This window comes from Coregonus lavaretus (genome assembly GCF_964263955.1).
Source record: "Coregonus lavaretus genome assembly, chromosome: 29".
Taxonomy (NCBI): domain Eukaryota; kingdom Metazoa; phylum Chordata; class Actinopteri; order Salmoniformes; family Salmonidae; genus Coregonus; species Coregonus lavaretus.
In genome coordinates, this window is record NC_140016.1 from 38,582,433 (window position 1) to 38,605,805 (window position 23,373).

General features: G+C 45.1%; 1 protein-coding gene across 1 annotated transcript in view; it reads left to right on the top strand.

The window, feature by feature from the left end:
* Positions 1 to 725: 725 nt before the first annotated feature.
* LOC311104752 (glutaredoxin domain-containing cysteine-rich protein 1-like) overlaps positions 726 to 23,373 on the top strand; it is a gene marked incomplete at both ends in the record, with an annotated part of 41,654 nt that continues 19,006 nt past the window's right edge. The window contains one exon of the mRNA XM_084146649.1: positions 726 to 1,142. Within this exon, the coding sequence (XP_084002775.1) occupies positions 726 to 1,142 (417 nt within the window). The remainder of the gene's footprint in view (positions 1,143 to 23,373) is intronic.

Consider the following 23,373-nt stretch of genomic DNA (forward strand, 5'->3'; position numbering starts at 1 on the left):
CACACAATTCAAATGTCCACAAGTTTGCTTATCCATGGCGCGTGTTTGTCTTGGAGACTTGGGATGTCTGTAAACAATAGATTGGATGTTTTTCCTAAACAGACACATTATGTAATGAATGATCACCGGTTCAAATCAGATCCTTATTGAAAATCAGTCACACAAGTCCAATGTGAAAGTGTACCTTGTTCAGGCAAAAGTTACTTTGTACAATTCTGGCAGGTTGGAGACAGGTTAGAGACTCGAAACAGTACTGCAACAGTCATAGCGTTGATGAAGAACCAATTATGACCCTCAGATAAGCTACCCTATTGCTCTACTGATCCATCTTACAGAGAAAAAGGAAAAGAGAATGTTGTTGTTTGATGTACCCCCATAAAAAATGCCTGTTTGTTCAAAGCTGTTTTGTCAAAGCTTCTAAGAAAAGTGCAAAGTGTGATGAATTATTCAGCAGGGGCTATCGGTTTTCTTTAGGTCGCTTTTCTCTGTTACCATGGTAGAAATACATGCATTATTTACTGGTCCTGTACTGTAACTCCAAGAGTGAGGCAGTTTAGGACTGCCAGTCTTTTTTAGAACTCTTCAAACTCTGAGGATTACTCTTTAGTAATCCATGAGGATTTGTTTTTTGTCTAGTCTAGGTGGTTATGTTAAGCTTTGAATGAAAGAAGAAGGGGACTGCAAAGCGCCTTTCTGGACTATGTAATCTACTACTGGGTTTTCCAATGGAGGGGACAATGAAAACACCGCCGGGCGAAGAGATGCCCCAGAAGCGGGTGAGGTTCCGCGTGGCTTCGGGGAACAGTGGTCGGGTGCTGAAGGAGATTTTTAAAGATAAGGGGCCATCTGACTCGTTAGATTCAGATTGTACCAGTAGTTCGGATGCGGACCGGGCCAGTACGCCTTCCACAAGTGGAGATGCTAACAGACATGGTTTTCTGCATGGGTTTCTGGGCTCCGAGTTGGATGATAGCGAGAATGAGTGGGATGATCTGCTCATGTATGCTGGGGCCTCAAAGGACAGAGCACCGATCAGCCACAAGCGTGTCAACATCCTCAGCAAAAATGGGACTGTGAGGGGTGTCAAGCACAAAGTCAGTGCAGGTCAGGCCTTATTTGAAAACCTCCCTAATGCATGTGGGGTAAGTGATCTAAGTGAAAGTATGATGAATATGTATTGTACCCTTTCAGTGTTTTCATAGTTCTCATAGTATTTACAGCTGTTTGAAGCTGGTGGACCAAAACAACATTTACTTTCGGTTTTGGTCCACCAGCTTCAAACAGCTGTAAAACCGATATTTTGATGTTACAATCATTCCCTACACTATTCAGTGCTTGTTTTCTCACATAAACTGAAATTGAGCGAACAGTGTAGTATTTTAGCAACCAGGACGTTTATGATATCCACTAGATAACACAGCCACAAAGTCAGAACAGCTTTCCCAGTTTGACAAAAGATGCCGCTCCAACAACAAAAGAGTGATCAAATTAAGATCCTACATCTGTATGGACACCTAAAGCTCGATTTGGTGGTAATGGAATGAGGCCTGTGAAAAGAGTAGATGGAGAATAGATAGTGCTGACAGCCAGGCGTAGAGAGGTTACTCAGAGGTGTAGTCGATACTCAACACTGCAGGATTTGGTGTACTATACACTAGTTATTATTAAGTAACTGGTTCCACAGCCATTTTTAGTTTACTCAACTTTTCGGTCAAAGTGATACCTGAACTTAACTCTTTTAGTTGACCCAAACTTAGCTCCAACTTGAGAAAGATTTGCTAAAATGATTGTAATGATGTGTTTGCTCAACTTATTTGGGCATCTTAATTAAAAAAGGCTGTGGAATTAATTACACACACAATGTTTTTCAATTTACATATTTGACATACATGATTACATTGTGCGTGTTCATTTATACAGTCCTTGTTTTTTGGCATGTCCTCACCTGGGATTTGAACTCCCAACCTCTTGGTTCACAGTATTCCGAGCTTCCTGCTACGCCACCATGTCTGTGTCAATGACTGTTTGTACCTGTATTGCTACACTTTGCACTTCAAAGTAAATCTCAGCTCTGTTAAAAGTACACTCAAGAAAATCTGTTTTATTTATCATAGTGATTAAGGAGTTATATTAAAACAGAGTAATATGCCCCATCAACATTAGACAACTATACAGAAAAACCCTAAAATTGCTGATACTGGAGTGGTAGGGTTGGATTATATTCGCGTCTACATTAGGTTTTGATTGGCCAATGCATGTTAAAGTGAGTTTTTCCCCTCCTTTTTTATCTGTCAATACTAGGGCTGTGGCGGTCTCGAAATTTCATCAGCCGGTGATTGTCAAGCAAATAACTGTGTCAAGCAAATAACTGTCAGCCTCACGGTAATTGACCGTTAATGAACATAAACACATTTAGCAGCTCCTGGCTTCCACACATAGCCTACAAGCCACTGATGCAGACCATTAGAACATCTACATTTAAAAAGGTATAATAAATCCATGTAATATAGCCTACACCTTTACAATAAATCCATTATTTATTTTAGACAGGTCTAAAAAAAGCATGATATGAAGAAAATTGAGTCTATTTCAGAAGAACAGAATAGCATACTCTGAGTTGTCCTTATGTTAGGTCCTGATCTGGCTATGCCAAATGGCTGTGGGCCACACTAGTTCATTTAGCAGACAAGATTTGCTTAGAATTCTATGGCATTATTTTATAGTATGAAGAATACAATTGAACAAAGCTGAATAGAAAATATATATTCTCCAAATAATTTGAGGGAGTGCGCACATTCTGTGTTGAGCGGTTAACAAAGAAATAGGTACTCCTTATACTTAATTTACAGTTATTCATGTAACTTTAGTTGTTCTACGAACGTTGGGCTATATGTTTTGATTTTTAATACATTGTAAGGCTGCATGATGCGACGCTAATGATGATTTGAAAAAGTTGCTTGAAAGGCATGAGCTCTGCTTTCATTTTTGCGCAGGCTCTACACACTTCATCGATCTCTCTTTCACAATTTTACATGCACTTGATAATGCCTCGAATTTCACGGGGGCATCCCCTTTGTGTGGCCGTAATGCATCCTAAAAAAATCCATGCCTTTTGCGGCCAGTGGCCGTTGTGCCCTTGGCCTGGACTGCTGCGCTGTGCCCTTCTCCCTGAGTGCTGCACGCTCCGAAGCACCTCTCACTCACATGGCTCTCCATCAGTGATCGGGTCTTTCTCACAGGCTACAAGTGAAGACAGACACATCGGGGACGCAACTGCGTGTGTCCTTATTCAAATCCACGGTGCATACTGAAGATATTGTAATAACTGTCGACATTTACTTTTCATCAGCCAACAAGATGAGTAGGCCTAACGAACAGCAAAAACACTAGCCTATGTCAATCTACTATCCCCCATAGTACAAAAGTTGACCTATTCTATTCTGTGCGAGAAATAAATAATCCAAACATAGTCTGGGACAGTTGTGGGATGCGATAGATCCCAAATTAATACAACCACTAGCATCAAAAAACCTGTGGCTGATGCAACAGATCAGAACGTTTAGCTTAAAATGTTGATAAACTATTAGGCTATTTCTTCACATTATAAGCGCAGCAATGCGCACATGGCAGTAGGCTATAAGAGCGAATGTTCCATTAGCAGGAGAACACCATTATCAAAAGTGACAGCAAATGCAATTATGCATGTAATGCTTTTATTATAAAGGTGCATTTTTATGGTGAAAATTATCTTCCCCAAACTTGAAACACACACTGCTTATGTATGCCAGTTAGGCTCTACACCCCTTGTAAAGCGGATTAATGTGCTTAATTTTAAGAAGTTATTTGGCCAGTTTAGTTGTGATACAAACCATCAGACTATTCTTGATTTAATCTTGTCTTTACATATACTAAATCATATATGTGTGATTTGTTTTGATTTAGAATGGACCATTCTCATGCACCTGTCTCGAAACAGGGGCAGCGGGAAAGAAATGTCATCTATGCACTTAAATAGCGAATGGAGGACGCTTTTCCCGTGGTTCATTTTCATGCCAGCCAGGTAGGCCATACTCCTGTTGTAAAGATAAGCAATGTGCATAATATTAGGAAAGTTGAGAAATAAATATAGTAGGCCTGACCTATAGAAAGCTGAGAGATCCTCCTCTTTTTGGTAGAGGCCATCACTCTGTTTTCTCGCACAATTGCATAGCCTACAGAAATGTTGTGCAACATGAGCTCATGGGCTCTCATGAAGTGTTTGATTAGATATCCGATTACATTTGCATTGATGTCAGAGTGATTAGAAGGACAATAGAGTGCTGAGTAGCAGCCAGTTAGCAAGTTTGGTAGGCTACTAATGACCATCAGCAGCATCAGAGCTTGGAGAATCCTAATTACCGTGACTAAACGGTCACGTGGAATTTGACTGCCTTCATGACTCGTGACCGCTGGTGTGGCGGTAATACGGTCACCACAACAGCCCTAGTCAATACTCCATATTCCTGAACAACATATGGGACCTCAGCTGAAAACGCTATTCCCTAAATGGTCACCAGATGGCGCCGCGATCGGTTCGCTAGTTTTTCGGAAAAGGGGTTTTGAAATATTAGCATTATCCAATAGGCACATTTTGAAAAGACCTCCAAGAAATTACACAAAGTTGTCAACAGTGACACTCGAATCACAGAGAACGATTAATTATGACCACTTCCTGGCCGTGTGGTGCCAGGATAACAACCTCTCCCTCAACGTGATCAAGACAAAGGAGATGATTATGGACTACATGGAAAAAAAAGAGGACTGAGCACGCCCCCATTCTCATTGACGGGGCTGTAGTGGAACAGGTTGAGAGCTTCAAGTTCCTTGGTGTCCACATCACCAACAAACTATCATGGTCCAAACACACCAAGACAGTCGTGAAGAGGGCACGACGAAGCCTATTCCCCCTCAGGAGACTGAAAATATTTGGCATGTGTCCTCAGATCCTCAAAAAGTTCTACAGCTGCTCCATCGAGAGCATCCTGACTGGTTGCATCACCGCCTGGTATGGCAACTGCTCGGCCTCTGACCGCAAGGCACTACAGAGGGTAGTGCGTACGACCCAGTACATCACTGGGGCCAAGCTTCCTGCCATCCAGGACCTCTATACCAGGCGGTGTCAGAGGAAGGCCCAAAAATGATCAAAGACTCCAGCCACCCTAGTCATAGACTGTTCTCTCTGCTACCGCACAGCAAGCGGTACCGGAACGCCAAGTCTAGGTCCAAAAGACTTCTTAACAGCTTCTACCCCCAAGCCATAAGACAGCTAATCATGGCTACCCGGACTATTTGCATTGCTCCCCACCCTACCCCACCATCACACCCCACCCCACCCCATCCCCCTCTTTTACACTGCTGCTACTCGGTTTATTATTTATGCATAGTCACTTTAACTATACCCACATGTACATATTACCTAAATTACCTCGACTAACAGGTGCCCCCGCACATTGACTCTGTACCGGTACCCCCTGTATATAGCATCCCTACTGTTATTTTATTTCACTGCTACTCTTTAATTATTTGCTATTTTTTACTTATCTCTTTTTTACTTAACACTTTTTTTTTTTTCTTAAAAACTGCATTGTTGGTTAAGGGCTTGTAAGTAAGCATTTCACTGTTATGTCTACACCTGTTGTATTTGGCGCATGTGGCAAATCAAATTTGATTTGATTCCTTCTGTTTGAATATTCGAGACAGGTGTTGTTGATTTAATTAAAAACAATATTTTCTAAGCTATCTTTTAAAGCAAACAAGGAAGGAAAGCTAACTAATTATACATGGTGCTAAGAGGCTAATATTTCATTTTTGTTGAAGGAGAAACAGAAAAAGATAAACAGAATTAGGATTACAGATCATACAGTCTCATTCAAAGTGAGAAATGCAGCATGTCCTCATTGGAGAGCAATCTGTTTTGAGCTGGGCCCAGTTGCATAAAACATCTTAAGTATTTCCCTTAAGGAAAATGTTTACCTTACCTAAGGGAATTGTTTAAGGGCGTTGCATAGAGCCCCTCAAATATTTCCTTAGGTAAGGGCATACGTAAGGGGTTTTAAGATAGTTTGAAGGCATGTATGGCAGAAACAGTATCCAGCAAAATTAAGGCAGTTGTACAATTAAAAAAACATCACAATACATTCACAACAGATTTCAAAACACATTAAGTGTGTCCGTTCAGGCCCCTACTATACTACTACAACATATCTACAACACAAAATCCATGTGTACATGTGTATAGTGCGTATGTTATCATGTGTTTGTTTCCATGTGTTTGTGCCTATGTTTGTGTTGCTTCACAGTCGCCGGTGTTCCATAAGGTGTATTTTTATCTATTTTTAAATCTAATTTTACTGCTTGCATGAGTTACTTGATGGGGAATAGAGTTCCATGTAGTCATGGCTCTATGTAGTACTGTGTGCCTCCCATAGTCTGTTCTGGACTGTGAAGAGACCTCTGGTGGCATGTCTTGTGTGGTATGCATGGGTGTCTGAGTTGTGTGCCAGTAGTTCATGCTTGGTGCATTCAACATGTCAATACTTCTCACAAATACAAGTAGTGATGAAGTCAATCTCTCCTCCATTTTGAGCCAGGAGAGATTGACATGCATATTATTAATGTTAGCTCTCTGTGTACATCCAAGGGCCAGCCGTGCTGCCCTGTTCTGAGCCAACTGCAATTTTCCTAAGTCCCTCTTTGTGGCACCTGACCACATGACTGAACAGTAGTCCAGGTGCGAACAAAACTAGGGCCTGTAGGACCTGCCTTGTTGATAATGCTGTTAAAAAGGCAGAACAGCGCTTTATTATGGACAGACTTCTCCCCTTAGCTACTGTTGTATCAATATGTTTTGACCATGACAGTTTACAATCCAGGGTTTCTCCAAGCAGTTTAGTCACCTCAACTTGCTCATTTTCCACATTATTCATTAAAATATTTAATTGAGGTTTAGGGTTTAGTGAATGATTTGTCCCAAATACAATGCGTTTAGTTTTTGAAATATTTAGGACTAACTTATTCCTTGCCACCCCATTCTGAAACTAACTGCAGCTCTTTGTTAAGTGTTGCAGTCATTTCAGTCTGTCACGGATTCAGCCGAGGCTGCTCCTCCTCCTTGCTCGGGCAGGCTTCGGCGTACGTCGTCCCCGGAGTACTAGCTGCTACCGATCTATGTTTCGGTGGTCGTCTTGTTTGGTCTTTATTGTTTACACCTGTTTCCCATTATGTTACATTGTATTCCCTTTATAACCCCCTGTCTCTCATTGGTTATTGTGTGTGATTGTTTTCCGTAAGGTCGGCATTGCTGTTTGTATGCGAGTATTGTTTCCTCCCTGTTAGGAGGTTTTGTTTTGTATGTTCCTTTACTGTGTAGTAAAGTACGTCTGCCAGTAGCTCGGTGTCCTGCGCTTGACTTCGCTCACCGCATACACGTCACCTTGACAGAATCACTCACACACCACACATGGAGTCAGCAGGAGCGGCGGTGCCAGCTGGATCAATGGAAGAACGCGTCGAACAACAAGCGGCCATGATCCAGGCTCTCGGCACCGCCATGGAACGGGTGGTGAGCACTATGGAGCGATGGGAAAGAGGGGGTCTGCCTACACCTCCTCCGACGATACCACCACCATCGGCGATGCCCATCGCTCCACCTCCGGGGTCCAGTGGGATTCGGCTCTCGCTCCCGAGGGCTTATGATGGCACAGCTGCCGGGTGTCAGGGTTTCCTGCTCCAGGTGTCCGCTCTCATCTCCTGTCTGTCCGGCAAGGCGCTGGAGTGGGCCAACGCCGAGTGGGGGGGAATAGACGCTGCTACTGTCAACTATGCAGAGTTCACCTGCCGCTTCAGGGCAGTATTCGATCATCCACCAGAGGGTAAAGCGGCAGGTGAGCGTCTATTCCACCTCAGACAGGGGAGGAGGAGCGCACAGGAGTTTGCACTGGACTTCCGGACGCTGGCTGCCAACGCGGGATGGAATGAGAGGGCCCTCATCGACCACTACAGATGTAGCCTGAGAGAGGACGTGCGTCGGGAATTGGCCTGCAGGGACACCAACCTCAGCTTCGATCAACTGGTGGACATGTCTATTCGCCTGGATACCCTGTTGGCTACCCGCGGACGTCTGGATTCAGGGCCGTCCATTCCATCCCTCAGCACTTTCGAGCCGACCCCTATGGAGCTCGGAGGTGCTGGTGCTAGGGAGACCAGGAGATAGACCAGGAGAGAGGCCATCCCCTGCACCAACTGTGGCTGCAGAGGACACACTGCTGGTCGGTGCTGGGGAGGGTCTCCTAGGGATCGAGGCAGTAGGCAGCGCACTGATGAGTCATTCCAGGTGAGTAGGCACCCAACTCACCCAGAGCTCTCTGTTGCGCATATGTGTATTAAAGTTGTGTTTCCCGAGGTTTCTCCCAGCATAAGGCGCTAGTAGATTCAGGCGCAGCTGGGAATTTTATCGATCGCCAATTCACCTATAAGTTAGGGATTCCTATTGTACCTGTTGATGTGCCCTTCCCCATCCATGCCCTAGATAGCCGCCCTTTGGGGTCAGGATTGATTAGGGAAGTCACAGCGCCTCTCAGGATGAAAACGCAGGAGAGCCATGAGGAGATTGATTCTCCTGCGTTTCCCGTGGTGTTGGGGCTTCCCTGGTTAACATCTCATGACCCCAACATTTCATGGCAACAGAGGGCTCTCAAGGGAGGGTCTGATCAGTGTTTCGGGCGGTGTGTAGGTGTTTCCGTAGGGGCAACGACGGTGGAAAGCCCGAACCAAGTTCCCACCATGCACATTCCACCTGAGTATGCCGATTTGGCACTCGCCTTCTGTAAAAAGAAGGCGACTCAATTACCACCTCATCGACAGGGGGATTGTGCGATAGACCTCCAAGTAGGCGCTGCGCTTCCTCGTAGTCATGTGTATCCTCTGTCTCAGGAGGAGATGGCGGCTATGGAGATATATGTCACAGAATCTCTGAGACAGGGATACATACGGCCGTCCAATTCCCCTGCGTCATCAAGTTTATTTTTTGTGAAGAAGAAGAATCGTGTATCGATTACCGTGGTCTCAATCAGATCACAATCAAATACAGCTATCCCCTCCCTCTGATTGCTAGTATGACGCAGTCATTACACGGGGCGCGATTCTTCACAAAATTGGATCTCAGGAGCGCGTACAACCTGGTGCGCATTAGGGAGGGAGATGTGGTCCTCTGTAGCTCAGCTGGTAGAGCACGGAGCTTGTAACGCCAAGGTAGTGGGTTCGATCCCCGGGACCACCCATACACAAAAATGTATGCACGCATGACTGTAAGTCGCTTTGGATAAAAGCGTCTGCTAAATGGCATACTATTTATTATTATGAGTAGAAGACAGCATTCAGTACCACCTCGGGTCACTATGAGTACCTCGTCATGCCATACGGTTTAATGAATGTTCCTTCAGTCTTCCAATAGTTTGTGGACAAGATTTTCCGGGACTTGCATGGACAGGGTGTAGTGGTGTATATTGATAACATTCTAATATACTCCGCTACACGAGCCGAGCATGTGTCCCTGGTGCGTCGGGTGCTTGGTAGACTGTTGGAGCATGACCTGTATGCGAAGGCGGAGAAATGTCTGTTCTTCCAGGAGTCCATCTCCTTCCTGGGACATCGGTTGTCCACGTCAGGGGTGGAGATGGAGATTGACCGCGTTTCGGCCGTGCGTAATTGGCAGACTCCCACCACGGTGAAGGAGGTGCAGCGGTTCTTGGGTTTTGCCAATTACTACCGGAGGTTTATCTGGGGCTTTGGACAGGTAGCAGCTCCCATTACCTCCCTGCTAAAGGGGGGTCCGGTGCGTCTGCAGTGGTCGGCTGAGGCGGACAGGGCTTTTAGACATCTGAAGGACCTGTTTACCTCGGCTCCGGTGCTGGCACATCCGGATCCCTCTTTGGCGTTCCAAGTTGAAGTGGATGCGTCCGAGGCTGGGATCGGTGCTGTACTGTCTCAGCGCGCGGGTACGCCACCAAAACTCCGCCCCTGTGCTTTCTATTCTAAGAAGCTCAGTCCGGCGGAGCGCAATTATGACGTGGGGGACAGGGAGCTGTTAGCTGTGGTTCAAGCCCTGAAGGTGTGGAGGCATTGGCTTGAGGGGGCTAAACACCCTTTTCTCATTCTGACTGACCATCGTAACCTGGAGTACATCCGGGCAGCGAGGAGGCTGAACCCTGGCCAGGCAAGGTGGGCTATGTTTTTTACCCGATTTGTATTTAAACTCACCTATAGACCAGGGTCACAGAACACTAAGGCAGACGCCTTGTCCCGACTATATGACACAGAGGAGAGGTCCATTGAGCCCACTCCCATACTTCCGGAGTCTTGTCTGGTGGCACCGGTGGTGTGGGAGGTTGATGCGGACATCGAGCGGGCGTTATGTACCGATCCTACTCCCCCACAGTGTCCAGAGGGTCGGAAGTACGTGCCGCTCGAGGTTCGTGATCGATTGATATATTGGGCTCACATGTCACCCTCCTCTGGTCATCCTGGTATTGGTCGGACAGTGCACTGCCTTAGCGGGAAGTACTGGTGGCCCACTTTAGCTAAGGACGTGAGGGTTTATGTTTCCTCCTGCTCAGTGTGCGCCCAGTGTAAGGCACCTAGACACCTGCCCAGAGGGAAGTTACAACCCCTCCCCGTTCCACAACGGCCGTGGTCTCACCTATCGGTGGATTTTGTCACGGACCATCCCCACTCCCAGGGGAACACGACGATCTTGGTCGTTGTGGATCGGTTTTCGAAGGCCTGCCGTCTCATTCCTATGCCAGGTCTCACTACAACCCTACAAACTGCTGACGCCCTGTTTACACACGTCTTCCGGCACTACGGGGTACCTGAGGATATAGTCTCTGATCGGGGTCCCCAGTTCACCTCTAGAGTCTGGAGGGCGTTTATGGAACGTCTGGGGGTCTCGATTAGCCTTACCTCAGGTTTTCACCCACCCCTAGAGTAATGGGCAGGTGGAGAGAGTGAAACAGGATGTGGGTAGGTTTCTGAGGTCCTATTGCCAGGACCGGCAGGAGGAGTGGTCAGGATATATCCCCTGGGCTGAGATAGCCCAAAACTCACTCCGCCACTCCTCAACTAACCTTACGCCTTTCCAGTGTGTGCTAGTGGACGAGTGGTTTTGGCACTCGGAAGAAACCTGGAACGCTGCGCATGTCCATCTGCAGCGGGCTATCAGGCGGCAAAAGGCGAGCGCCGATCGCCACCGCAGTGAGGCTCCGGTGTATGCACCAGGAGATCGGGTCTGGCTCTCGACCCGAAACCTGCCCCTTCGCCTGCCCTGCCGGAAGCTGGGTCGGCGGTTTGTGGGACCATTTAAAGTCCTGAGGAGATTGAACGAGGTATGCTATAGGTTACAACTGCCAATAATTACCGCATTAACCCCTCGTTCCATGTGTCTCTCCTCAGGCCGGTAGTAGCTGGTCCACTCCAGGAGAGTGAGGTACGAGAGGCTCCTCCGCCCCCACTGGACATCGAGGGGGCTCCGGCGTACTCAGTCCGTTCCATCTTGGATTCAAGGCGTTGGATGGGGGGCCTGCAGTATCTCGTGGAGTGGGAGGGGTACGGTCCGGAGGAACGGTGCTGGGTCCCTAGGAGGGACATCCTAGATCCCTCCATGTTGAGGGATTTCCACCGGAGTCATCCGACTCGCCCTGCTCCGCGTCCTCCTGGCCGTACCCGAGGCCGGGGTCGGTGCACGGCTGGAGCCGCGCGTCAAGGGGGGGGGGGGGGGGGGGGGGGGGGGGGTACTGAAACGGATTCAGCCGAGGCTGCTCCTCCTCCTTGCTTGGGCAGGCTTCGGCGTTCGTCATCTCCGGAGTACTAGCTGCTACCGATCTATGTTTCGGTGATCGTCTTGTTTGGTCTTTATTGTTTACACCTGTTTCCCATTATGTTACATTGTGTTCCCTTTATAACCCCCTGTCTCTTATTGGTTATTGTGTGTGATTGTTTTCCGTAAGGTCGGCACTGCTGTTTGTATGCGAGTATTGTTTCCTCCCTGTTAGGAGGTTTTGTTTTGTATGTTCCTTTACTGTGTAGTAAAGTACGTCTGCCAGTAGCTCGGTGTCCTGTGCTTGACTTCGCTCACCGCATACGCGTCACCTTGACACAGTCGCTGTAGTAGCTGATGTGTGTAGTGTTGAGTCATCTGCATACATAGACAAACTTGCTTTACTCAAAGCTAATGTCATGTCGTTAGTAAAGGCTGAAAAGAGTAAGGGGCCTAGACATGCTGCCCTGGGGAATTCCTGATTCTACCTGGATTATGTTGTATAGGCTTCCACTAAAGAACACCCTCTGTGTTCTGTTAGACAGGTAACTCTTTATCCACAACATAGCAGGGGGTGTAAAGCCATAACACATACAGTACCAGTCAAAAGTTTGGGCACCTACTCATTCCAGGGTTTTTCTTTATTTTTACTATTTTCTACATTGTAGAATAATAGTGAAGACATCAAAACTATGAAATAGCACTTATGGAATCATGTATTAACCAAAACAGTGTTAAACAAATCAAAATATATTTTAGATTTGAGATTCTTCAAAGTAGCAACCCTTTGCCTTGATGACAGCTTTGCACACTCTTGGCATTCTCTCAACCAGCTTCACCTGGAATGCTTTTCCAACATTCCCACAGAATTTGTATAACACCCTTTAGGTTACTACATGATTCCATACGTGCTATTTCATAGTTTTGATGTCTTCACTATTATTCTACAATGTAAAAAATAGTCAAAATAAAGAAAAACACTTGAATGAGTAGGTGTGTCCAAACTTTTGACTGGTAGTGTACATTATCAAGCATTTCACTCGTTATCCAGATACTGACTGTTAGCACTTGGTGGTCTATAGCAGGTTCCCACCAGAATGGGCTTTGGGTGAGGCAGATGAACCATATTACTTCAACAGTATTTAACATGAGATCCTCTCTAAGCTTTACAGGAATGTGGTTCTGAATATAAACGGCCACACCTCCAACTTTGGCATTTCTGTATTTTCTGTAGATCTTATAACCATGTATTGCTACCACTGTATCATAAAGGGTATTATCTAAGTGAGTTTCAGAGATTGTCAGAATATGAATGTCATCTGTTACTAGCAAATGATTGATTTCATGAACCTTGTTTCTTAAGCTACATATGTTAACGTGGGCTATTTTTAGCACTTTTCTGGGATGCTTGATTGTTTTTATTGCTTTACTGAGAAGCTTAGCAGAGGTAGACATGCTTAGGTTATTTATGTTAGTGCAGGGCGAGCTGCACACAGTGGACTTCCTGCTAGGGCACACCACCTCAGTGCTAACAGTATAACTCTGGTTCATAGGCACATGATTACTGCATACAATAGCTGTAGGATCAGCAGAGACATTCAGGGCAGTAAGAGGGAAATACATTAGGTTACTTACATTGTGTCTTCCAGCGCCTCTGGGATAATGTACATTTGCTGAAGCATTGTGACAACTCAGTGACACAATGGTAGGGATTAAATGAGCTTTGCTTGGGTCATTGATAAGTCATTGTCTCAACGCAGCCTTATAATGCTGTGAAAGGATCCAGGAACCCAAATGATTTGGGTCGATCCCATCCTCCTTATAATTCGAGTTTTGTTTCCAAAAGGTATCAAAATTGTCAATAAATGTTACACCCACAGAGTTGCAATAGTCTCGTAGCCAGTTATGGAGGGCTAAAAGTCTGCTGAACCGTTCAATGCCACGGTTTCGGGAGGGCGGAGGGCCAGATATTATGGGGCGTTTGTTGGTGTCAAGTAGTGACACAATCAGTTCTTTACCATGGAGACGGCCTGATTCACTGATTAAATGTCTCCTCAAAGAGATCACTTTCATTTTGTGAAATAGCAAAATAGATCTCCTACAATCAAGACAGGATAACCAAATTGCTTCAGAAGATAATAAACCATGTTTCTTGTAGTTACTTTTTTCTCAGCTTGTTTATATTACTTTCTAATATGTCAAGCTAGCTTACAGAGTAGCTAGCTAACTAGCCAGCTAGCTTTGTAGCCATGGATTGTACACATTCCATTGTTTATATACACTACCGTTCAAAAGTTTGGGGTCACTTAGAAATGTCCTTGTTTTCCATGAAAACATACATGAAATGAGTTTGAATAGGAAATATAGCAAAATGCATAGGAAATGTAGTCATTGACAAGGTTAGAAATAAGGATTTTTAATTGAAATAATAATTGTGTCCTTTGAACTTTGCTTTCGTCAAATAATCCTCCATTTGCAGCAATTATAGCCTTGCAGACCTTTGGCATTCTAGTTGTCCATTTTTTGAGGTAATCAGAAGAGATTTCACCCCATGCTTCCTGACGCACCTCCCACAATTTGGATTGGCTTGATGGGCACTTCTTACGTACCATACGGTCAATCTGCTCCCACAAGAGTGCAATAGGGTTGAGATCCGGTGACTGTGCTGGCCACTCCATTATAGACAGAATACCAGCTGACTGCTTCTTCCCTAAATAGTTATTGCATAGTTTGGAGCTGTGCTTTGGATCATTGTCCTGTTGTAGGAGGAAATTGGCTCCAATCAAGCTCCGTCCACAGGGTATGGCATGGCGTTGCAAAATGGAGTGATAGCCTTCCTTCTTCAAGATCCCTTTCACCCTGTACAAATCTCCCACTTTACCACCACCAAAGCACCCCCAGACCATCACATTGCCTCCACCATGCTTGACAGATGTCATCAAGCACTCCTCCAGCATCTTTTCATTTGGTCTGCGTCTCACAAATGTTCTTCTTTGTGATCCGAACACCTCAAACTTCGATTCGTCTGTCCATAAAACTTTTTCCCAATCTTCCTCTGTCCAGTGTCTGTGTTATTTTGCCCATCTTAATCTTTTATTTTTATTGGCCAGTCTGAGATATGGCTTTTTCTTTGCAACTCTGCCTAGAAGGTCAGTATCCCGGAGTCGCCTCTTCACTGTTGACGTTGAGACTGGTGTTTTACAGGTACTATTTAATGAAGCTGCCAGTTGAGGACCTGTGAGGTGCCTGTTTCTCAAACTAGACACTCTAGTTAGTATTTGTCCTCTTGCTCAGTTATGCACCGGGGCCTCCCACTCCTCTTTCTATTCTGGTTAGAGCCAGCTTGCGCTGTTCTGTGAAGGGAGTAGAACACAGCGTTGTACGAGATCTTCAGTTTCTTGGCAATTTCTCGCATGGAATAGCCTTCATTTCTCAGAACAAGAATAGACTGACGAGTTTCAGAAGAAAGTTACATGTTTCTGGCCATTTTGAGCCTGTAATCGAACCCACAATTGCTGATGCTCCAGATACTCAACTAGTCTCAAGGCCAGTTTTATTGTTTCTTTAATCAGCACAACAGTTTTCAGCTGTGCTAACATAATTGCAAAATGGTTTTCTAATGGTCAATTAGCCTTTTTAAATGATAAACTTGGATTAGCAAACACAACGTGCCATTGGAACACAGGACTGATGGTAGCTGATAATGGGCCTCTGTACGCCTTTGTAGATATTCCATTAAAAATCAGCTGTTTCCAGCTACAATAGCCATTTACCACATTAACAATGTCTACACTGTATTTCTGATCAATTTGATGTTATTTTAATGGACAAAAAAAATGCTTTTCTTTTGAAAACAAGGACATTTCTAAGTGACCCCAAACTTTTGAACGGTAGTGTAAGTAGCTACAGCTAGCTTTGTAGCCATGTGTACCTTCCATTGCTTAGCTAAGTAGCTGGTTGATGTTTTCCTTTTGTAACCAGAGCAGATGAAAGACACATTCACCTCCAAAAATGCTGTTTACATTGATATCCATACTGAATGAAGCAGTTAAGGGACCTCATGGCCACCCTTAACTTTTTTACTTAATTGAAGGGGGAAATAACCTTAAAATGTTTTGTGCAACTGACTTAAAATTAAGGAAATTTGAAGGGAAAATATGAGGGGGAAATTAACTTAAGGTGTTTATGCAACCGGGCCCTGTGACGCAAAACTGAAACCTAGCCACTCTCTTGTATCTTAGCAGCAGTATCTAGCTGGCTAGCTACACAATTGTTTAGCTTGCTTGCTAGCTAACGTTATCAGAACAGGGCAGCACGGCTGGCCTTTGGATGTACACAGAGCTCTAACATTAATAATATGCAGCCAGTGCTGCCAACACTGGCTGCAGTAACCCATGGGGAGGAGGTCACACTCAGACAATCAGAGAGGGGGCATATTATTGTGGCACAAAATAATGCTTAGGAAAAATGGTTACAACGGGGGACCAGAGTGTTTGTGTCTCAGGGGAAGAGGGTGGATCTGATCTCCATCACCTAGGACTTGACATTGGTTAATCAAATCTCAAATCTTTGTCAAATCTTTGCTCAATCTTGCATGCTTTCTCAAACAGCTGTAACTGTATATGCATTCGTAAATCAGGTCCTTTCTTGAGTTGGGCTCTGGGATGTAACAACCGTTTAGCATCTGATCTTATGGTTGATTGTGGAGGAAAGGGATTGAGTGTGTTAGAGTATGTGTGTGTGTGTGTGTGTTTATTCCACATCTGTTGCAAGGGGGTAAGGATGTTAGGGAGAATATAGGATGAACCACAATAATTGTTTGCTCAAATAATAATTGCTTGACAAAAATGTAATGTAATACAATGGCAATCAGGGTTATAGGTAACAATCATTCGCATTAACTGTCGACATTATTACGCATATTAATTGATAGTGATGGAAATTAAGATATGCAAGATCTTTGAATAGATATATATTTTTAATAGCTATATATTGAGGTGAGAGCATTGGAAATGCTTTTGGCGGTTGACCTGCTTCTTTTTTGTGGGTGGCACTGTGTGCTGTTTTCGAAGGACGGGTCTAGGGGGGCTAGGGATCCGGGGGGGTGGGGGTGGTATGCCGATCACTGGGATGACAACCCAACTTGGGATGGGGAGGGGCTTTAGCGGGGGGGAATAGTGGAGAACAATTGGAGGGTTACTTAGTAGCAATGCAAATACCATGGTACAGCTATATGGACACTCAATCACTATGGTATTTTCTATTGGTACATTTACAAACATATATTATGATAAATAGATTTGAAACTTGTATCTCATTATGTTAAGTGGTGAAATAAGTATAGCCAGTTATAATTGTAATGGCTTAGCAGATAATAACAAAAGAAGAACAATATTTACATGGCTCAATGAAAATGAATATAATATCTATTGTTTACAGGAAACTCATTCAACAATTCTAGAGGAAGATGTGTGGAAAAAGGACTGGAGGGGGTGAAATATACTTCTCCCATGGGCAAAGAAACTCAAAAGGGGTGATGATATTAATTAACAGTAATTTCGATCCAAATGTGCAAATTGTCCAAACAGATCCGCAAGGTAGATGGATGATTTTAAATATGTTATTGGACCATAAACAAATATGTCTCATTAACCTTTACGGACCAAATAATGATGATCCACACTTCTTTGACAATATATACAGTGCGGAAAAAAGTATTTAGTCAGCCACCAATTGTGCAAGTTCTCCCACTTAAAAAGATGAGAGAGGCCTGTAATTTTCATCATAGGTACACGTCAACTATGACAGACAAATTGAGAAAAACAAAATCCAGAAAATCACATTGTAGGATTTTTAATGAATTGATTTGCAAATTATGGTGGAAAATAAGTATTTGGTCAATAACAAAAGTTTCTCAATACTTTGTTATATACCCTTTGTTGGCAATGACACAGGTCAAACGTTTTCTGTAAGTCTTCAAAAGGTTTTCACACACTGTTGCTGGTATTTTGGCCCATTCCTCCATGCAGATATCCTACAGAGCAGTGATGTTTTGGGGCTGTCGCTGGGCAACACGGACTTTCAACTCCCTCCAAAGATTTTCTATGGGGTTGAGATCTGGAGACTGGCTAGGCCACTCCAGGATCTTGAAATGTTTCTTACGAAGCCACTCCTTTGTTGCCCGGGCGGTGTGTTTGGGATCATTGTCATGCTGAAAGACCCAGCCACGTTTCATCTTCAATGCCCTTGCTGATGGAAGGAGGTTTTCACTCAAAATCTCACGATACATGGCCCCATTCATTCTTTCCTTTACACGGATCAGTCGTCCTGGTCCCTTTGCAGAAAAACAGCCCCAAAGCATGATTTTTCCACCCCCATGCTTCACAGTAGGTATGGTGTTCTTTGGATGCAACTCAGCATTCTTTTTCCTCCAAACACGACGAGTTGAGTTTTTACCAAAAAGTTCTATTTTGGTTTCATCTGACCATATAACATTCTCCCAATCCTCTTCTGGATCATCCAAATGCACTCTAGCAAACTTCAGACGGGCCTGGACATGTACTGGCTTAAGCAGGGGGACACGTCTGGCACTGCAGTATTTGAGTCCCTGGCGGCGTAGTGTGTTACTGATGGTAGGCTTTGTTACTTTGGTCCCAGCTCTCTGCAGGTCATTCACTAGGTCCCCCCGTGTGGTTCTGGGATTTTTGCTCACCGTTCTTGTGATCGTTTTGACCCCACGGGGTATGTCTTCCATTTCCTAATAATTGCTCCCACAGTTGATTTCTTCAAACCAAGCTACTTACCTATTGCAGATTCAGTCTTCCCAGCCTGGTGCAGGTCCACAATTTTGTTTCTGGTGTCCTTTGACAGCTCTTTGGTCTTGGCCATAGTGGAGTTTGGAGTGTGACTGTTTGAGGTTGTGGACAGGTGTCTTTTATACTGATAACAAGTTCAAACAGGTGCCATTAATACAGGTAACGAGTGGAGGACAGAGGAGCCTCTTAAAGAAGAAGTTACAGGTCTGTGAGAGCCAGAAATCATGCTTGTTTGTAGGTGACCAAATACTTATTTTCCACCATAATTTGCAAATAAATTCATAAAAAATCCTACAATGTGATTTTCTGGAAAGAATTTTCTCAATTTGTCTGTCATAGTTGACGTGTACCTATGATGAAAATTACAGGCCTCTCTCATCTTTTTAAGTGGGAGAACTTGCACAATTGGTGGCTGACTAAATACTTTTTTTCCCCACTGTATGTATTTATATGTATGTGTATATGTATGTGTATATATGTATATAAATATATTTGCGAGAAAATTGGAAGTGATGCAGACAATTACATCGATAGAAGTTACAATCAATCTGCAATATTAAAGCTGATCTACCCCCCAATAATAATAATAATAATAATAATAATAATAATAATAATATGCATGTCAGTCTCTCCTGGCTGAAAGTGGAGGAGAGATTGACTTTATCAATACTTGTATTTGTGAGAGGTATTGACATGTTGAATGCACCGAACTGTCTGTTTGAACTACTGGCACCCAGCTCGGACACCCACGCATACCCCACAAAACATGCCACCAGAGGTCTCTTCACAGTCCCCAAGTCCAGAACAGACTATGGAAGGCGCACAGTACTACATAAAGCCATGACTACATGGAACTCTATTCCACATCAAGTAACTCATACAAGCAGTAAAATTAGATTTAAAAAAACAGATAACAATACACCTTATGGAACAGCGGGGACTGTGAAGCAACACAAACATGGGCACAGACACATGCATAAACACACACATGGATTTTGTGTTGTAGATATGTGGTAGTAGAGTAGGGGCCTGAGGGCACACACTTAATGTGTTGTGAATGTATTGTAATGTTTTTTAAATTGTATAACTGCCTTAATTTTGCTGGACCCCAGGAATAGTAGCTGCTACCTTGGCAGCAGCTAATGGGGATCCATAATAAATACAATACAAAATACAAATATCCGGATAATATTGACGCTCAATATATTTTTGTTCTAAGCCATATTAAAAATGCAATTCAAGGCAGATAGCCTTTATTGAAATTGTATCTGTTTCATTAGTTGATGTTATAATGTTAGTTGCTAGGTAGCTAGCTAGCTAGCCAGGCACCCGGGTTCACAGCATCGCATTAGTGGAAACCAAGACTGTTCTCAGGGCCTGGTTACAGCTAGATATGTTTGAGTTGGGTCAGGGATAATTGTAGCATTTTAGCTAACCTTTTCCTAACATTAGCCTAATTCTCCTAACCTGCCACATTAATTCTCATAACCTGCTGCTTAAGTTATCCTAACCTGCTATGAAAAGTCACTTCTGTTAGTCAAAACCAGCAAACCTACCTTGAGAACAGTCTTGGTTTCCACTAATGCGATACAGACCCAGGTTCACGTCTCGTCCGAACAGCCCAGCTAGCTAACTCGTTGTACCTTGACAACATTGACCCTTAACATACTTCAGCCATATTCACAATTCAATTTAAGGCAGATTAACTATCTAACAGGCATGAGTACAGATCGGATACAAACACAATAGCTAACTACGTTAGCTACTCAAACCAATGCAGAAATGTCATACAATAGCATAATGTAGAACGTTTTAGCTATTTAAATGTTTTTTTACCTTGATTGTCAGTATTATCTACTCTTTGCCCATATCTCCAAAATTATTTTGAATCTCACCCCAAATCATTTATATGTGTCCAGGCAATGTTGTTCTGCACTAAGATGGCTGTTGACTGATGCAGCATCTTAGCCTGGTTTATCCTCACTTTCTGACAATTGTGTAATTCATAAACAACTAAGCTATTTAAACACAAGCTGCAGGTGATGAGACCAGTTACAGAAATTATTACAATACCAAAACATAATATTTCACTCAAGTCAAACTTACCAACATGATTGTAATACATTCATCAATACTATTCATATTATCAAACTGGACCTCCTTAGCACTGTCACGTCTCCTCCCATTGCTCCCCTCCGGCGCTCTGATTCGCCGGTCTACTGAGCCACTGGTCTGAGCGCACCACCTCGGCAAAACATCGGAATGGAAACCCAACGCACCCTAATCACCTCCAGCGCACCTGCACCTCATCATCTCATCACCACCCCTATTTAGCCCTGGACTGTTCTGTATGATGTTGTGTGTGATTGTTAAGCTTCGTGTCGTTTATCCTATGTTTGTTATTTCTCTTTTGCATTGTTAAGTAAACCTTGACCTTGTTAATTCCTGCGTCTGCGTCCTGCCTCTTCGTATACTCAGTACTCGTCACAGAATCACACACTGAACAAAAATGGATGCAGCAGAAGTTTCCCAGTGCCTCGACCAGCAGCAGCTTGCCCAGTTGAACGCCACCATGCAGGAAGTGCTCCAAACTCTGCATAATCTGCCCAGCGCTCCGGTTCCACCTCAGGGAGCGGCGAGTGCCCCCAATCCACCTGTTCCCGGGCTATCACCCACTTCTGCGGGAACCCTCGCCCTACTGGAGCACTATGACGGAAAACCGGTAAATGTAGAGGCTTCCTGCTACAGGTTTCACTTTATCTGGCGCGTCAGCCTGGGGCATATCCATCTGACCAAGCCAGGATAGTGCTGGTGATTTCGCTACTTAAAGGAAAGGCGCTGGATTGGGCCACGGCAGTCTGGGAAGGAGAGGAGGCAGTGGCGCTTCCCTACCCCACCTTCCTTGCTCGGTTAAAAAAAATAAAAATAAATTGGTCATTTAGCAGACGCTCTTATCCAGAGCGACTTACAGGAGTAATTAGGGTTAAGTGCCTTGCTCAAGGGCACATCGACAGATTTTTCACCTAGTCGGCTCGGGGATTAGAACCAGCGACCTTTCGGTTACTGGCACAACGCTCTTAACCACTAAGCTACCTGCCGCCCGGTTCAGGGCGGTGTTTGATCATCCCACGGAGGAAAAGGATGGGGGTGAGCATCTCCTCCATCTACAACAGCGAGAGGGGCCCGCGTCCGAGTACGCTCTGAGCTTTCGCACGGTGGCGGCGTCTTCCGGCTGGAATGAGCGTGCTCTGCGCACTGCCTCCAGGAGAGGCTTATGGGAGGACATCAAGATGGAACTTGCATGTCGGGATGACGAGATGGACCTTGATACCCTCATCACCACGTCCATCCATCTTGACGACATGTTGAGAGAGAGACGGCGTTCCCAACACCTCCCGGAGCCTCGACGCTCACCCCATCTGAGCTATAGAAGCCGCCCTGCTTCCGAGTCCTCACCCATGGAGGTGGGCAGCACCCCCTACACCACCACGGACCACAGATCTCCTGGCCGCTCCCTATCTAGGCGGTATGACTCCCGTCGCCGCTCCGTGAGTGTTACGTCAGCTCCTATCACAAAACCATTGTTTTTAGTTCCCATAACGGTGACTGGTTATTCCTTCTCTTCCACTTCTACTGCTATGATAGATTCCGGATCAGCGGGGAACATTATAGATAGGGAGCTGGTCTCTGAATGGGGGTTGCCACCCGGGCCACTGCCATCTCCGCTACATGTCACCTCACTGGACAATAAACCCCTTTGATCAGGCACCATTACTCATGTCACTCTTCCCATCACCATCTCCATTCCCACACTACCGGAGCACCAGCGGATCAGCAGGGAACCTTATAGATAGGGAGCTGGTCTCTGAATGGGGGTTGCCCACCGGGCCACTGCCATCTCTGCTACACGTCACCTCACTGGACAATAAACCCCTTTGATCAGGCACCATTACGCATGTCACTCTTCCCATCACTATCACCATTCCCACACTACCGGAGCACCACCAGATCGGCGGGGAACCTTATAGATAGGGAGCTGGTCTCTGAATGGGGGTTGCCCACCGGGCCACTGCCATCTCCGCTACAAGTCACCTCACTGGACAATAAACCCCTTTGATCAGGCACCATTACACATGTCACTCTTCCCATCACCATCACCATTCCCACACTACCGGAGGTGTTGGGAACGCCGAGGCTTCGGGAGGTGTTGGGAACGCCGTCTCTCTCTCAACATGTCGTCAAGATGGATGGATATGGTGATGAGGGTATCAAGGTTCATCTCGTCGTCCCGACATGCAAGTTCCGTCTTGATGTCCTCCCATAAGCCTCTCCTGAAGGCAATGCGCAGAGCACGCTCATTCCAGCCGGAAGACGCCCCCACCGTGCGAAAGCTCAGAGCGTACTCGGACGCGGGCCCCTCTCGCTGTTGTAGATGGAGGAGACGCTCACCCCCATCCTTTCACTCCGTGGGATGATCAAACACCGCCCTGAACCATCACGTCACCCCTTCACCGGATCGTCTTGGGATTGCCCTGGCTCAGACTACACAACCCCACCATCAATTGGAGCACCAAGAGGATCACAGCCTGGTCCACCTCATGCCGGAAGACCTGCCTGCCGGTGGCTTGTTGTTCCACGTCAGTGGAGAGTTATAGGATAAAGTAATCCTTCTACCCCTCCCTTACCCCAACCCACCCCCCCCCAAAA